The sequence below is a fragment of the Danio aesculapii genome, chromosome 19, assembly GCF_903798145.1.
Source record: "Danio aesculapii chromosome 19, fDanAes4.1, whole genome shotgun sequence".
NCBI lineage: Eukaryota > Metazoa > Chordata > Actinopteri > Cypriniformes > Danionidae > Danio > Danio aesculapii.
This window is the reverse complement of record NC_079453.1, coordinates 11,162,476-11,181,264: the sequence shown is the minus strand read 5'-3', so window position 1 is coordinate 11,181,264 and position 18,789 is coordinate 11,162,476. Positions and strand designations below refer to the sequence as shown.

Sequence of the window (18,789 nt, the reverse complement as noted above, 5' to 3'; positions counted from 1 at the left end):
GGTTTACGATGGACAGCAGTCTCCGGCTCACATCCTCGGCTTCTCCTCGCAGTAAAGTTCTAGAGGATGAACGCCAGCCGGTTAGGGAGAAACTCCCTCTGGAGCGAAGCTTGGAGTCCCCGTTTGAAGCCGGAGGTTGACCATCGCCGTCCATATTGCAGATCTACTGATACTCCTGCAGGTTCAAGACTAGTTTGACAAGAAGAATAAAATGAGGACACCCAAAAACACACAATTCTACACCCCAAAACATGATGTTTGCTGTTTGTTCAAACTACTTAATTAAAGTGAAGTTTCACGAACTAATTTCGAGAGGAGCATGTGATATGATTGATCACAGCTAGTCTCTCATCTATAATCATTAGTAAGCCAATCAGATTAATCCAAACTCACTATAAGTAGCCTGTCTAAAACTTATCCCTTATGTTCATTTTCCGAAGAAACCCCCCATCCACCCCATCTCCCCTTTAAAGACCAGGGGGAGCTTTCGAGAACGGCCTGATCTCATACCCCCCTTACATGCTCATTGACCAGGCGGGAGCCCTGGGTACAATTATCTCCAAGCTCAGGGTTCTCTCCTGGGACAGCATGCCAAACCTGCTATTATTATCAAGAAATATTTAAGTGCAAACTCTAAAAAACACAATTGTTTTATGTTCAATCCACTTAAATATGTAAAAACTAGTAAGTTAACTTAATTCCTGTTGTCCTGACACAAACTGATTGTGTGGAACCCAGCATGTTTTACAGTGGAGTGACAGCACCAAATGTTTCAACTAAATAAGCGATTTTTTTTTTTTCAAACATTCATAATTTTCATACAACCAGACCTATATGACATCGAAAAGTATCTGTCTATTTATATGCTCTTTTTGCTTGTTAACTGTGCAGTAAGGTTCCGTTTGCTAAAATCAGTTCATTTAACTGAACTACTTTAACATTAATTTACCGGCTACTTTATACTGTCCACTTTCAGTGTTTCCTCTAGGATTTTTTCCAGCTGTGGCGGCAGGCCTTTTTTTACACACTTTTTTTTTGTGGCGTTATTTCAATGACAAATGTTATGAGCGCAGTATTAGAAGTCGAGATCGCATTTATGTAATAGCCTACAGCATGCGAATCTCTTTGCTTGCGCGCTGATTTTCTCTGCTCGTGCACAAAACTTCTTGCACGCCCTCAAATACACGCTGCTCAAGCGCAGATCTTCTTGTACGCTCTCAAATGAACGCTGCTGAAGTGTGATTTAGTGCGTTTATGTAACAAATATGTCTCCAACATTTATTAGATTTGCTAGGAATATTTATGAATGTCTCCAATAGACCTACAGAGCAGTAATATTGCGTCCTGAAGTAAAGTGAAACGACTATACGTCGTGTTTGCTGGCCTCACGTGTTTGCAGTCAGTCAGTCAGTCAGCACGTAACCTTAAAGGGTTAAACAAATGACGCACAGCACTACTACAGTCGGTTACAGAAAAGTTCGAACTGTTATAATTCATTTACCCTTTATTGCGTTTTGGTGCGATTATCACCCGCTATTAAAAAAATAAAATGTTTTAAATGAGAAGCTGTAATGTAGCCGTGGCGGGATGAATTTTGGCATGGCGCCCCGCCATGGAAGAATGAATGTAGCGGAAACCATGACTTTATTAGGTACACCTGTCCAACTGCTCGTTAACGCAAATTTCTAATCAACGAATCAGATGGCAGCTACTCAATGCATTTAGACATGTAGACATGGTCAAGACGATCTGCTGCAGCTTAAACCGAGCATCAGAATGAGGAAGAAAAGGTGATTTAAGTGACTTTGAACGTGGCATGGTTGGTGGTGACAGACGGGCTGGTCTGAGTATTTCAGAAACTGCTGATCTACTAGGATTTTCACGCACAACCATCTCTTGGGTTTACAGAGAAGGCATTAAAATCAATGATGAGAAAAAGAAATATTATAAAGTTGATTTCAAAAATACAACAGAATTTTACTAGTTATTAGCTCCATTTAATAAAATGCTTATGACTTTTGATTTTACTGCATTATTCGCCATTAACTAAGTAATTAACATCAGCTAAGATTAATAAATGCTTTTGTAGTTGTCAATGCATTAATCATAGTTAAAAGAACAGATTTTAGCAGATGAAACCTTACCGTACAGAGTTAATGAACATAGATCATATAAATCGCATCATTTTCAATGTCGTATAGGCTAGATTATGTAAAAGTATTTGTTTGAAAATAAATCGCTTATTAAATCTTTAAACATTTGGTGTTGTCACTAATTTATTGTTAAAAAAAGAGGGTTCCACACAATTTATTCATGTTGTCCCAACAAAAATTAAGTTAACATATTTAAGTGGATTGAACATAAAACAATTGTCACCCAAAAAACAAGAATTGTGTTGTTTCAGCTCATTTTACAGAAGTCATTTAAACACGACACTAAATATTTTACTTTCTTGAGAGTACAACAATCTGAATATCATTAAAGTAAATTAATAATAATAATTAATAATATGAAGTGCACAATCTCAATATGGTGCATGTTCACTATCACCATATATTGAATTGTATATCGACATATATCTAATACTTGTAAAGAATTGTTTGAGTTTTCAAAATGAAAAGACAAAATTGGATTTTAACACTCTTTAAAAACACCAATAATAAACGTAATAAATGGTAATGTCACTTTACCACTTATATATCTTTATAACACTTATTTGAACAAAATTACAAATGTATATGTGCAGTGGATATGTACAATTCAAGATGAATTAATTTCACTTCGTTGCACTAATTAATCTTGAATTGTACATATCCACTGCACATATACATTTGCAATTATGTTCATATCTGCATACCTCTGATTATTAATAGCAACCAGTACATACATTCATCTATTGTAAATCTGTGTTCATAGTTAATACAACCTGTATATAATCTGCAAGTAGTACCTATAGTTTTTCTATAATCTAACTTATACCTATATATCCTTATAGCCTTGTACATGTGTAATGACAATAAAGATGAATTAATCTAATCTAATGATGAAAACCTAACTGATTACATATGCTACAAACTCTTTTACATGTATTATATAACGTTAACTCAACTCAGCACTCTCAAAAAGCTCAAACATATCTGTATTTACTGTAAGTTTACCAGTACAAGCGGACTCCGGAAAGTTCCAAGGAGAACCCAGTCGTTCCCCGCTGTGTAATTCATCCGCCCTTGGAAAGTTCCTCAGGGAATAAGTGCATTTATTGTCAATATTATTCCTTATGCATTTTCCATTCCTAAAACATCTCGCGCGCGCGGGAAAAATGAAGCTCCTCGTCTTGTCAAATCACGCGTCGGTTATGAGATGAGGAAGCGGATGAAAGCCGCAGAGGTTTGCGGATAATCGGCTTCTTGATGGCAGACGCTGTATTTATCTCTCTCTCTCTGCTGACACCTGCGTGTTTTACCGGTCTGGATGTACAGGTAAGGGACTTGAGCGTCACATCGCAGTGGAACAGATGGGAGGAAATGGGCTGGGCCAAACCTGTGCTGAGGACACGACGCTCACAGGTGTATTTACCTGATAATAATCACAGCTTTTTAAATACATTCTGCTCAAATATACTGTAATTTAGGGAACAAAATCTTTCATATTATATTATATTATATTATATTATATTATATTATATTATATTATATTATATTATATTATATTATATCATATTATATTATATTATATTATATTATATAAGCCTATATTCTTGTCTTATTTGTGTGTTTTTAAAGTCAAATGTTGACTACTATATACACACTGTAAATGTTGTCATGTTGTCCAAACCAATGATGGTCCCAAAAAAAATCGATTAAGGTAACAAATTTTAGTGAATAGAACATAAAGCAATTACGTTGTCTCTAAAAAAATCTCAAGAATTGTGTTGTTTCAGCTCATTTTAAATAAGTAGATTAAACTAGCAGCAAAACATTTATTTTTTGAATGTATACATATATAAAAGGATACTTATAATCACATTAGCATAACATATTTGTAGGAATATAATCTTATTATTCATTCATTTTCTTTTCGGCTTAGTCCCTTTATTAATCCGGGGTCGCCACAGCGGAATGAACTGCCAATTTATCCAGCACGTTTTACACAGCGGGTGCCCTTCCAGCTGCAACCCATCTCTGGGAAACACCCATACACACTCATTCACACACATACATACACTACGGACAATTTAGCCTACCACAATTTACCACATGTCTTTGGACTGTGGGGGAAAGTGGAGCACCTGGAGGAAACCTACACAAACGCAGGGAAAACATGCAAACTTCACACAGAAATGCCAACTGACCCAGCTGAGGCTCGAACCAGCGACCTTCTTGCTGTGAGGCGACAGCACTACCTACTGCGCCACTGCATCGCCCCAATCTCATCATCCAGCAAAAAGGTCACTGGCTCGAGCCCTGGCTGGGTCAGTTGGCGTTTCTGTGTGGAGTTTGCATGTTCTCCCCGTATGAGTGTGTATGAGTGTGAGTGTGTATAGGTGTTTCCCAGAGATGGGTTGCAGCTAGAAGGGCATCTGCTGCGTAAAACATATGCTGGATAAGTTGGCGGTTCATTCTGTTGTGGCAACCCCAGATTAATAAAGGGACTAAGCCGAAAAGAAAATGAATGAATGTATGTATTTACATATTTATTAATTCAATTTATACTCTTTAAAAAACGATTATTTGGTTCAGTAATTATGAATGTCATGTCACCCAGCGAAACTTAATTTAATGTCAAATTTTATCAGTTTGGTAGAAGCTTGATGAACTGAAAAAGCCTATATGTTTTAATTTTTAGCATGAATTACATTAGTTAAATGCATTTATTAATGTTAACTTCTACAGTAAACAATTCAGCAGTAAACGGTAAACAAAACAGTCAGTTCTAATTATATATTACAAGCTAATTAGTCAGTTCATTCTGAAATAACACAAACAAATTACCCAGCAGACACACAATGTCAAAAGACATTAATGTAAGGTTAGATTTAAGTCACCAGTATCTAAGGACAATGTTATTTTGATGTCCAATAACAATGTGAATTGACCTTGATATGTGGTGGATTTTAGGTTGTGGTTGACGTCGAGCCAACATCTTATTCCAACGTCATATTGATGTCAAATACGGACATTTATTTGTCAAGTATGGCAACCAAAATCTGACAGATGTCATATTAGTAACGTCCACACGACGTCAATCTGTAAGATAATTAGACGTTGATATTTGGTTGTTTTTAGGTTGCGTTGGAAAGTAACCAAAATGCAACGTCTGTCCAACGTTGGACATTGAAGTCAGCTTGACGATGGGTTTTGACGTCAGCCCGATTTTCATTTCAAAACAAAATGTGGATGTTGGGATGCAACGGCAATCTGACGTCATGTTGACATCCTGTGGCTGCTAGGCATAAACATGATCCTGTATTTTTATTAACAAATAAATCGCTCATTCCTTAGTAAGCCTTAGTTAATGCACTAACTAATATCAACACATGGGACTCTAGATAAAAAGTGTTACCACTTAATCAAGATTTAATCAAGATTAATTGTAATTATAATTTATAGATTATTTGTGTCATACATATAATTTATTTGTAAATATAAATAAACATTTCTCAAATATACGCATGCGTGTATTTATATATACATAATAAAAATACACAGTACACACAGATATTTTATATCAAAACAACCTTTAGTAGGTAGTGCTGTCGCCTCACAGCAAGAAGGTCGCTGGTTCGAGCCTTAGCTGGGTCAGTTGGTGTTTCTATGTGGAGTTTGCATGTTCTCCCTGCGTTCGCATGGGTTTCCTCCGGGTGCTCCGGTTTCCCCCACAGTCCAAAGACATGCGGTACAGGTGAATTGGGTAGGCTAAATTGTCCATGGTGTGTGAATAAGTGTGTATGTGTTTCCCAGTGATGGGTTGCAGCTGGAAGGGCATCCGCTGCATAAAACAAATGCTAGATAAGTTGGCGGTTCATTCCGCTGTGGCGACCCCAGATTAATAAAGGGACTAAGCCGAAAAGAAAATGAATGAATGAACAACCTTTTGTTTTTGACGTAATTAATCGGGATTAATTTTTACCCAGCACTAGTTGTAACTTACAAATGAAGTAAAAACTACAACTACTTCCTAAATTACTTGTAGCTCTACACCAAAACAGTTGGACATTTTGCACACCATTCTTGAAGTTTTACTGTTTCATTTATTTTTGCTGTTTTTTCTGAGCGCTTCAATGGTGGTTCATTGACAGTTTACTGTACTCATTTTTGCATACCGTCTCAAATCAGAGTCAAACTGCAACACTGACAGTGTGAAAACGAACTTATCGTAAATCTAATCAATATAGTTTAAAAAAAAGAGACAACTACAGTCACATTGTGTTTTAAAGGGACAGTTCACCCAAAAATAAAAGCTTTCTAACAATTTCCTTGAGTGGTTCTAAACTTTTATGATTTTCTTTCTTCTGTTTAACACAATAGATGTTATTCTGAAGAGAGCTGGGGAAAAAGAAGCCATTGACGTCCATAGTAGGAACAAAAAGAAAACAAACAATGGAAGTCAGTTTTTTTTCACCAACATTCTTGATTATATCTTACTTTGTGTTCAACAGAAGAAAGAAACCCAAACAGGTCTGGAACAAGCGAAGGGTGAGTAAACGATAGCAGAATTTTACAGAATTGACATTTACATACACAGTTTACTCTTGTAAAATAACTTTGTTACCTGTCGTCGCTCACTTGAGGGCATCAGTCGGGTAAATACAGCGTCTATCTAACATATATCTAGTTTCGACCACTGTCAGTCCTGTGAAGTGCTGAGTATCGTGTTCCCAAGTCGGAGCATAAGTGAGACGCTTTACCTTTGGTGAGTGAGAGGAAGACAATAAAAATAATTAAAGACATGACCTCTGCTGTACAAACAGATGCAGAATGGGGCCAAAAGATCCAGATCATGTCCTTCAAAGTTCTGTGTGCACTGATGATGTCTATCAGTATCCAATAAATTAAGTCTTACATAAAAGTCGTTTTTTTATTTATTATTAATTTAAAGGGTGGGGTCATCATTGTAGTGCAGTGGATAGCACAATCCCCTCACAGCAAGAAGGTCGCTGTCGCTTCAAGTCTCAGCTGGGTCAGTTGGCATTTCTGCGTGGAGTTTGAATGTTCTCCCCGTGTTCGAGTGGGTTTCCTTCGGGAGCTCCCATGTCCCCCACAGTCCAAAGATATGCTGTACAGGTGAATTGGGTAGGCTAAATTGTCTGTAGTGTATGAGTGTGAATGAGTGTATATGGATGTTTCCCAGAGATGGGTTGCAGCTGGAAGGACATCCGCTGTGTAAAACATATACTGGATAAGTTGGCGGTTCATTCCGCTGTGGTGACCCCTGATAAATATGGAACTAAGCCTAAAGAAAATAAATGAAGGAATGACTGTCTACACTCAAAAATCCGCATGGGACGAACACCGTTTTCAAGGTTTACCGCGGTTTGGAATATTCACGGTTTTAAAACCGCTAAAATTTTCTGCTGTACCGTTCCCATGGTATATGTACGTTTTGGGGTTTTTTTTTTAACATGTTTTTTACAACTAATTTACTTAGTATTCTAGTATCTCCAGCAGAAAATGTCCCTCCATATCAAAATCTACTGGTCATCCCACAATTCAACAAACATCTAACAAACAAACATGCTATTGACCTGAACAGTGCAGTGGCTTTACTTTATATCCAAAGAAAAGAAAGATATCCAAAGATGCCTTTCCAAGTTGTAGAAAATCTGTTTATGAAAATTGTTGAAATACATTATCAATTCCATGTGTGTTCAATAAGAAAGGATTTTTTTTATTGTAAGGAGAGGATTTTCTTAAATGTAAAAATAATACTAATTTATTAGGTACAAATGAATGATTCGATAAACAGAATTCTCGGTATCCTGAATCCAATGCAAGAATTACATTCAGCAGGTGCACAACCACTCTATATTTCCTGACTCCAGTATTTATACACAGCTGAAATTAACAGGTGGAGTTTAGTGGAATTTGTCAAGTGTCAATAATTCTCCAGTCCTCCATTGGCCGCACCCATACATACTTCCTCTTCTTCGTTTAGCTGCAGAGCTAAAGTTAATTTTAGACATTCAGGCCTTTGCATTTTTTAGTAGCTCTATCTACTTCTGCAAAAACACTTCATTAGTATGCAAGGCATATCCCACTCAGAGAAGAAGTTTGGTTAATACATCACCAAAAGCAATTCAAATGTTTAATAATAAGAAAAGAGACCAAAGGAATTAAAAATACATTCCTTTTTTTTAACAACAAACTAATCAAGACCGCAAAAATCAGTGATTTAATTTAATTATTTACCCTGACATGTTTACTGATCCAAAATATTGTTTTTATTTATTCATTCATTCATTTTCTTTTCAGCTTAGTCCATTTATTAATCAGGGGTCACCACAGCGGAATGAACCGGCAACTTATCCAGCATATGTTTTATGCAGCTGATGCTCTTCCAGCTGCAACCCAGTACTGGAGGTCACTTAACCACTAGGTTATTAGACAGGCAAATAAACAGAAAAACACTATTTTTAAATAAAATTTCAAGAGGTCACACTTAGCTGATTCTCATTTCCAGGGTGAGAGGGGAGTTTGAGCTCAGGTAGATCTCGAGAACTCCCCTGCTATTGTAGCTAAATTAGGGATTGCTATGAAGAGATAACTACTTACTAGAAGCACGTCTATATTGCCGATTTAGATTTAGACAATTAACTGAAGTCACATGTTTTTGGATGGTGGGAGAAAACCGGGGAACCCCACATGAGCACGGGGAGAACATGTTAACTCTGCACAGAAACGTCTACTGCCTTGGTAAAGACTAGAACCAGAGATGTTCTTGCTGTGAGGCAACAGGGCTAACTACTGGGCTGCTGTGTCGCCCATCTAGGAAAGGAGGAGGATTAGGGGTGGAAGGGGGATTCTTCAAAACAAAGATGACTGTGGTATGGAACTTTGGCTATTTATGGAGACTAAGGAATCATCTGATTGGTGAATCATGAATTGGCTAATGCGGGACCAGCTATGATCAATCATAAGCACGTGATCCTCTCAAAATAAGTTCATAAATAAACTTCACAATAAAATTCTATTTATAGAGTGTGAACAAAGTCTGATATTGGGGACAATTTTAAGGAGCCACTAACTATATCAATTTTCTATATCAAGTCTTTTTTTTTTTTTACTTTTTATTAGTGTGCCATAATAAATATTCTTTATTAGCGTAACCGAAAAAAATCGGAAAACACCACCTAATAATATACATATAGAGTGAGAGCGATATATCTTCATTGTTGGATACTTATCAGCATGTAGTGCTATTTACTTTGTATGAAATTGTGATTTTTTTTTTCTTTCTCAATGACTTCTCAGACTTGTTGGACATTTTCAATACATAGAGGTGTCACACCAAATGACAACAAAACTTAATTTTATAGTGGTTCAAAAAAATATACATTTGTAAATAAACCTAAAACAACAAAAACTTGCACATAATGGGCTTTAGTCTATTAAAATTTACTGTGGAATTGGAGAATTAAAATCCGAATATAGTGTCACACCAGAGGACATCATTTACAGTGGCAAAATGCATCAAGTTTCTCTGGTTTTAGAAAAAATGATTACCATCTACTAAAATATCCACTTGTGAAATTAGTTCACAAGTTAATTAGGAATTTATAAGAGTTGTAATTTATTGAATAGAAGAAAATTCTATGAGATTTGGCTCAAAAACGTACAAATAAAAAGCGTATGAGCAGTTTTCATAACAAGAGGTTCAAGGAAAACTGCATTTTAAATGATGATAATATTAAATATATTGATTTGTCATTGATGACAGTGAAAATGCAATGGCATAACCCATAAACAGCACCAGGGATTGGCCTAATTATTGATCTGCAAAACTGATCTGGAGCATCTTTATTGGAAAAATCGTACAGTAAAAGAAAGCCAGACACATGAGCTGGTTCAATAGTTTTGCAGCAGCTAAAGTAGACACAGAGCGTAGTTTGAGGCATCTGAGAGGAGATAGGAGTTCAACTGGAGTTCATCTGTTTTGAAGTGACTGAACGTTTTCAGCGAAGAAAATAACAAAAGAATTTTTAAAAAGTACAGAAACATGGACAAAACGTGAAGTGCACATACACTTAAATGTTGGTGAACAACATAAGTAACACAAAGAAATGAATGTAGAATTTTATAGTAAAAATTTTAAAAGGGTATTTTCACAATAACTGGTTTCATTTTCAACCTTGTTTCACCACAAGTGTAAAACTGATATAAATAAAATAACAATCACCATTTGGGTGTGCGTTACCCTTTACATTTCATAATTGGACAATACTCCTGGAGTGCAGCGTCTCATCGTTCACCTCAGATACTGAACAGAGTTTGTGATGGAGGCTTGTGCTGCGTTCAGGTTCAGACTGAGCCCTTGGAAGGCGCCAAAAAGAGAGTTGTCATTTTTGCTGGAGGTCTTGCTGTTTAGGTTTGTCCTCTGAACCGGTGCCTGAAAGAAAATAGAGATCAAAGTTAGCCGTATTAAAATATATTGCTATTTCAGGAATAAAATGAGAACCCAGTCCAGGAGACTCATTTTGGAGACTCATTCATTTATCCTTCAGCTTAGTCCCTTATTAATCTGGGCTCGCCATAGCGGAATGAACCAACAAGTTATCCAACATATGTTTTACACAGTGGATGCCCCTACAGCTGCAACCCTGAACTGGGAAACATCCATACACTACAACCAAATTAGTTAATTCAATTCACCTATAGCGCATGTCTTTGGACTATAGGGGAAACCGGAGCACCCGGAGAAAACTCACGCGAACACAGGGAGAACACGCAAACTCCACACAGAAATGAGCCGGGACAAACCAGTGACCTTCTTGCTGTGAGTCGACAGTTCTATCCACAGAACCACCGTCTTTGGAGACTCATTTCAAGCAGAACTCCTTTATTTAGACATGTTGGTTGTCCTGCAGTCAAACAGTGTCTCCAAGAGGATCTCCAAGATGAGTCTGCTGGACTGGGTTCTCATTTTTTTCCAACACAGTGCATGAATGTGAATTACAGAAAAGTACCTTGGCGTAGCGGTGTGGACTTCTGTAATGCACCCTCATGGCGGCTCTTTCTGCGTTCTTCTGTGCAAATTTGACTTGTCTGTGTTTCCTGTTTAAACAAAATATTATCAATTACTTCAAGTGAAGCAATAAAAAAGGCTGTTGCTATATTATAAACAGTGTTGGGTAAGTTACACTACTTAGAAAAAAGTCATTCATTACTAATTACGTCATTAAAATTGCATTTAAATTACTTTTTGTAATTACTTTGCCTGAAAAGTAACTTTAAATTTAATTAATACAAAAAAATCCACATAAAAGGCAAAGACAATGGATATTAAACTCCTCTGTCGATTTTATTTATATTCATTAAAAACACATATTTTAAATAAGATGCATATAAAAACTCAAAATGTTTCAAATGACAGCATATTTCTAGACATTTGTAAAAGATTTCATGTTTTTTAAGCATGTTTAATCATCAGATGAATATATCTGTGGTTAAAAAATGTCATTTTTATGCAAATTATAATAAATATTTACTATGGTTTTCTGAATTTATACCTTATATTTTAATGAACCAAATGCTCAAGTCATATTTTTATTAAGAACATGCAATTGTCTTGATAAATATATCCTTCTTTAGTTGAAAAATGTATTTATTCTCTAATATATATTTTGATAACAAAAATATAGTTGCTTTTCTGAATTGATTTAGAGCAGGGGTGCCCAAGCACAGTCCTGTAGGGCCGGTGTCCTGCATAGTTTACTCCCAACTTCCTTCAACACACCTGACTGAAAGTTTCTAGTATACCGGGAAAGAGCTTGATTAGCTGCTTCAGCTGTGTTTAAATGTGGTTGAAACTAAAATATTCAGGACACCCGCCCTCCTGGACCGAGTTTGGGCACCCCTGATTTAGACAACTGTTGTTTTTTGTACAGTATCTTAAGTATAATACAATTAACTTTAATTAAATCACCCGAACTTTAAAAGCGACACCTTACTTTACTTTTTCAGAGCAAAAGTTTATAACAATAACTCAATTTGTAACTAATTACACACCGTCGGTTATAATATCGTTCATTTTTGTATTCGGTTTAACTACTATTATTAGTAAGTATAAATGCAGATATTATCGCATTAAGAACGTGTTTTGGCACCTTTCTTTGTGCAGTTCGGCTTGGTAAGTCCGTAGCCAAGATGAATCGTGTGCGGTCGGCCCGTAGCAGCAGGGGGCGCTCTTCCGGCGCACAGCCTTTCCTTTTCGGCTACAAGCGTCCTGATCCCCGGTCACGCAGCTGGTCAGCTGTCGGAGAGGCGCTCCAAGAGATTTCTTCACCACAGCACTCATCACTTCTTAACTTCGCACTTCTCTTTAACTCGAAGATACTGAAGGGCAAGAGTCAAGGTTGCTGGTATTTCACTGTTTTCCCGCTTTTTAAACAGGCCAGTCTCATAAATGATTGCAAAAGCTACAAAAACAAAGACAGAGATCAGTTAATAAGAGACAACACAAAAACTTCTTAAAGGAAAGAAGATTTGGATCAGATTTCATACAAATGGCTCCTTTTGTCAGAATAACACAAACTCTTCCTCACTTATTTTGGTCATGCAACTACAGCGCTCAGCATAATTGAGTACAGCCCATTCTGAAAGTGAATATTTGTATTCATTTCTCAGTGAATATAGGCAATGTACTCATTAAAAAGATATATTTATTAAAATAATATTTTAGTCACCAAACATTTTAGAAATTGAAAGATAATACTAATTTAAAAAGGTTGTATTTTTTTTTCAATATTTTGCTTGAATTTAATTGTATCTAATATTTTTCTATAACATATATTTGGCTGTACTGGTTTATAGAACGTTATTCCAAGTTATTTTGTTGGAGAAGCTTCAGATTTGGCTTCAGTACTGACTAATCTAATATATATGCACAAATATAATATTGTAGAGCTTCCTATTAAATAATGAATTTAATAGATAAATGCGTAAGGGGTGTACTTATACATGCTGAGCACTGTTTGTTCCAATATTGGCAAGATGCTAATTTATTTATCTCTTATTACTTTACAGAATTTCAAAAAGCAATTATTTTAGTTTTACTACAAATTTTAATGTCTGCTTTATAATAAACCTTATTTATTTATGCAAATTTTATATTCATAAATGTAAATTTTCAAATGCGAGCCAATATTTAAAGCATTTATACAAGATTAAAAATCATTTACAACCCTAGATTCACTTAAGCACTCAAAGCATGTCCAATTTTCACGACCTTTAAGATGTATGATTATTAAATCTCTAAATTGCTGTTATCTTCTTTTTTTGCCCTTTTCACTTTTTAATTTCTTTATCTATTACATCCATCCTCAGATCAGATTTCTTTGGTTTTTTCCTCTTGTTTCTGATTCTTTATTGGCACCATTGTAAATAATCTAATGATTATTATTCATGTAAATGATGTGGACCAAATATATCTTTCTGTTATACAATAAATGTTCAAAAACAACAACAAAAACACTGTGGGGAAAAAAAATACAAAAACTGCTCTCATTTATTTATTAATTAATTACCTATACTATTACCTATAACACAGTATTTGCAACAAACATTTTTATAGGCTATCAAATTTATAATCGTATGCTTTTACTGACGATTAAATATGAAATAATAGTGTATTAAACTGCAGCGTTATTTCAGAGCATATCAAATGCAGCTTTTCATTGATTAAAAATGAGCTGAAACAACAATTCTTCAAGTTAGTTTGTGAAAACTTAATTGTTTTATGTTCAATCCACTTAAATTTGTTAAAAACTTAACTTTAATTAATTTCTTTATGTTGTCTTAACACAAATCGAGGATGTGGACTCCAGCATTTCTTACTGTGTATACAGATAAAGTAGATGTTACACTCTACCGGATGTGATGTTGTTTATTGTATTCTAATAAGATATAGGTATAATAAATAACATGTTTTTGTCATTTTGTCAATGAGTTTGCCTTATTATATTATATATTATATATCCAACTTCATACACTGCAAAAATGACTCATTGGATTGACAAAACTGTAAGCCCACAATCTATTTGGGCTGAATTTAAACAAATTAAGTGGAATTAGGCATGTGCCGGTATCACATTTTCATGCTGCGATTAATTGATTGAGCTTTTATCACGGTATACGGTATTATCACGATATTGTAATTTTACTAGAGAAACAGGTAAAAAAACACAAAAAAACTTCAGTTTCGTCAACTTAGTAACTTTAATAACTTTTTAATTAACTAAAAGTACTTCAAACATTTAAATACAAATAAATATAAATAAAACAATACACAATATAAAAGTAAACTTGAGCAATTATATCAAAGTGAATGTGCAAAGGGAAACCGTCTTCGATCAGCAATCGTGGAATGAACTGCCAACTATTCCAGCATGTTTTATGCAGCAGATGCCTTTCCAGCCACAACCCAATATTGGAAATCACCCATACACACTCATTCACACACACTCATACACTACAGCCAATTTAGCTTATTCAATACACTATTCACTCAGCCTATATTCAATAATAAACATAACAAAAACTGCCTGCTAATGCATGGGTAAATCTTCAAAGGGAACAGTGTTACATTTTAACCTCTTTCACCTCATCCTGCTTGCTGTTTCACTATCTAAACAATGAAAACATAATATAAGTCAAATTTGTTTTATTTTGATATTATGATTAACAGACACCAAACAGCCTCGTGTAGATGCATATTTTTATGAGCATCATCTTCACACTGCATATTTATAACAAAACAGGGCTTAAATATAACTGTCTCCTTTCATTTCCATTGAAAAGAATGAACTTTACCCTGTCTCTTTTGCAGAATATCAGTTTTAATAACCAATAATGGCCATTATAACAGTATAACATGCATTAAATTTAAACGATAAAGGTAAGCAATCAGTCAATGTGCAGAATCAGTGTATGTGGTTACATAAATTAATATATTAGCTTATCTTTGCACTCAGCCAAAACAGTTAACTGAGAACAAGTGATTCAAAAGACAAGAATTGTTAGATAGAGACAACAAGATGAATTCAATATCACGTTTAACAACTATAGTGAGATGAGATCACCCAGCAGATGAACTGTCTGACATGCACTAAACTCTCACCTGGGGTTTATGCTTACCCGCTGAACTAGTGGCTGCAGCTCTGGGCAGAGAGTGTGTGCTCACGTGATTTGCGTTTTTAGCCGTGTACTAGAATGAACAGAGAACTTTTCAGAATCGCTAAATGAACCGCCGGTGTATTTCCCGCGATTTCTCTGCGCCTCCCTTGCGTTTCTTCTCTCTGACTCTCGACTATTTTGACAAATACACACAGACGACGCACGCTCACACGGAGTCCAAAATAGGAGTTTGTGATTGGGCCAGCCCAATGTCAATACCGAAAAGAACCAATGGGCTGCAGAGTGTCACATGGACCGGCCCGGTCTGTCTGTCCGGGAAAAAAAGCATCTACTTTCAGAGAGTCACAGATCACAGCAGCGTCAATCAATAAGGCAGAAAAAAACGATAGGCTGCTAAGCCTTTTATGGGCCGATCAAATCATAAAACGATGATCTGCCCGGCCCAAAAAGTACGTCGGCCCACCGGGAAAGTGCCCGGCCTGAGTGTGAGGATTATAGTGCGGTGGCACCGGCGGCACACAGGGTTTCTACATGTGGGGATTGTTTACATCAGAGTGCGCATCAGTTCTGCGCAGCATATACGCAGTGTTTCTTCAAGCGGTTGATGGAAAATAAGCTAAGGCGCGTTCTAAGTTTATAAATTCGGATCTATTATTTTTCCACGGTATTTTGAAGTGCCCGCGATAACAATATCGTGCATATTCATTACCGTGATTTATCGCATTACCGAATACCGGCACAAGCCTAAGTGGAATATTACTAAATTTAATTAGTTTGTTTAAATTCAGCCCAAATAGATAGTTTGCAACCACTTACCTTAAAATTTTTCTTGTAAATCGAAGTAATATTTTTTTTCAGTGTATATGCTATCATTTATTATTATAGTAGAAAAAAAAAAAAATAAATAAATAAATAAATAAATAAATATATATATATATATATAAAAAAATAAGCATTCAATATATAAAATATAAATATATATTTATCTACACACTGTTTATCGTTTGTAGTCTGATATTGTGTCAACAGAAACCAACATTCACCACATTATATACACAATAGTAATGGTAAATTACATTCTTTTTGTATGTTATTGTATAACTGTATAGTAAAAATTATATTAAATACAATTATAATGAGAGATTAATCGCATTTAATGAGGGTTATCGGCTAAAATATAACATCATCCATTCATCCATCCATGCAATAAGTGTGCACAAGCACATACCTGTAGTCAGAAGCTCTTCAGATGCTCATATTATGACCCAGGAATCCACCTTATGTCCAGAGTCACTCACTCCCTCACAGTCTTTCCTCTGTCTCCAGCAGTCGTCCTGAGCTACATGTTTTTAAAGCTCGTTCCCTCCCCTGCATCTGTGCTCAGCTAATTCCCAAATGACGTAATTGTTTATAATCACATTAGTTTCACAGCCATGTGAGAGACAAGAAACCACAGACATGCTGTTACTCAAACTGCAGCTATTTGGTGTCAAAAGTTAGCATTTATTTTAGCCTGAATTTTTTCAAACTGTTATTATTAATATATAGGTTTAGTCTTAAAGCTGCGAAAGGCCAATAGCTGCTGTATGATGTTTGATCTTAACAGATTAAGGGTAAGATCTTTCTTTCCAACAGACGGCAGGAGGGAAAACAGATTGAGGAGGTTTAGCGACAGCAAACATGTGAATGGAGTTGGTGCTGAAAGAATGACGCGACCTGGGCATTTTTAACAGCAACAGCTGTTACACTGTTCAGCCTAAAACAATCTGTTCATTCACAAACTGATGGATGTTTTACACACACTAATGAATGAAGTGCAAGTCTGTGATTTGACTTAAATTGACGTAAAAATTGACTTAAATCTAAATTTATCAAAATTTTCTTCGATGTTTCAGTGTAATTTCTTTAACAAATTTAAATAAATTATAAAAAACACATCTATAAAGCTGCAGAAAGAATTAAGACCAACTGGAAATTCTCAGTTTCTCTGAATTTACAATTTAATAGGTGAGTGTTTGTGTTAGATTTATAATAAAAAAGAATTCAAAAATTGTTGAAGATAAAAATGCTGTCATTTAAAGGCAAGAGTTAATATTGGGTCACAAAAGGCATCAAAAAAGATGCCATGTTTTCTGACATATTTATATACATTTTAAACTAAACATCAATGTTTTAGAATCGTAGGGAAAAGGGACAACGAATCTTTACAATCTTTCTATGAGAAATCAGTTCAGGAAGCAGCTATTAAAAGATTAGATGACCCCTTCGCAGTTTATTTTGTATGAGTTACTGCCTTCTGGTTAAAGATACAGGTTGCCTGTGTGCAGAATCATTTTAGGAAATCTTTTTTACCTACATCAATTGGTCTTAAATACGTAACAGTTGTTAATGATTGAATGTTGATTTGTGTTTTTGATGTCTGTTTTTTTGTTCAGTGTATGTGAACCAAGACAAATTTCCTTATTGGGGACAATTAAGTGTAAACAAACAAACAAACATACATCGGAAGAGTAAATAATACAATATTCCAGCAATATTTGCTTAAAAACACTGAATGAATGAATGAATATTTGTTATTCTGAGCATCTGTTTTTTTTCCTGAAATTGAAATGAGAATTTTACCTTTGTAGTATAAAATCTAATAACAACATTTTATAATTGATAGATAGAACGATAAAAAGAACGATAGAACAAATGAAAAAAATGATAGAACAAAAGAAAAAAATGATAGAACAATAAAAAGAACGATAGAATATATAAATTGATTATAATAATAGAATGATTCATAAATAGAATAGAAGGAATTATAGAACGATAGATAGAAAGACAGAAAAGATGATAAACCAATAGAATGATTAAGCAATAGAATGATAGAACGATAGATAGAATGACAAAGAATGCTAGATAAATTGAGAACAATAGATAGAATGAATGATAAAATCTTTAAGGAGATAATGATAAACAGATTGAAAAAATGAGAATAATAAAACAATTGATAGAATTATAGAACAATATAGAACGCTAGAATAGATAAATCAATTGATAGAATGACAGAACAATAGGAAGATAGAACGACAGATAGATAGAATTACAGAATAGAATGATAGATAGAAGGAAAGAAAAAATGATAGAACTACACAACGATAGAAAATGATAGATGGAACAATAAAATAAATCGAATGATAATTACCACGACAGATAGACAATAGAAGGAATGATAGAACGATAGCTAGAAAGATAAACCAAAGAATGATCAAACAAAGAATAATAGATAGAACGAATGACAAAGAACGATAGATAGATAGATAGATAGAATTATAGGACCATAAAAATTGATAGAAGCATAGAAAGATGGAAAAAAAATGATAGAATGATAGAACAATAAAAAGAACGATAAACAGAACGATAGAAAGGATAGAATAATAGAACAATAGAAAGA

At 35.0% G+C, this 18,789-nt stretch overlaps 1 protein-coding gene across 1 annotated transcript; it reads right to left on the bottom strand.

Moving 5' to 3' along the window:
- Nucleotides 1-9,825: 9,825 nt before the first annotated feature.
- On the bottom strand, nt 9,826-17,271 carry si:ch211-81a5.8 (uncharacterized protein LOC560648 homolog). Its single transcript, XM_056479101.1, has 4 exons — nt 16,579-17,271; nt 12,323-12,634; nt 11,183-11,270; nt 9,826-10,605 (listed from the first exon to the last, which is right to left on the bottom strand). Exons 2-4 carry the CDS (start codon nt 12,511-12,513, stop codon nt 10,465-10,467), a joined length of 420 nt encoding a protein of 139 aa, XP_056335076.1. The 5' UTR covers nt 12,514-12,634; nt 16,579-17,271; the 3' UTR covers nt 9,826-10,464.
- Between the last annotated feature and the right edge of the window lie 1,518 nt (nt 17,272-18,789).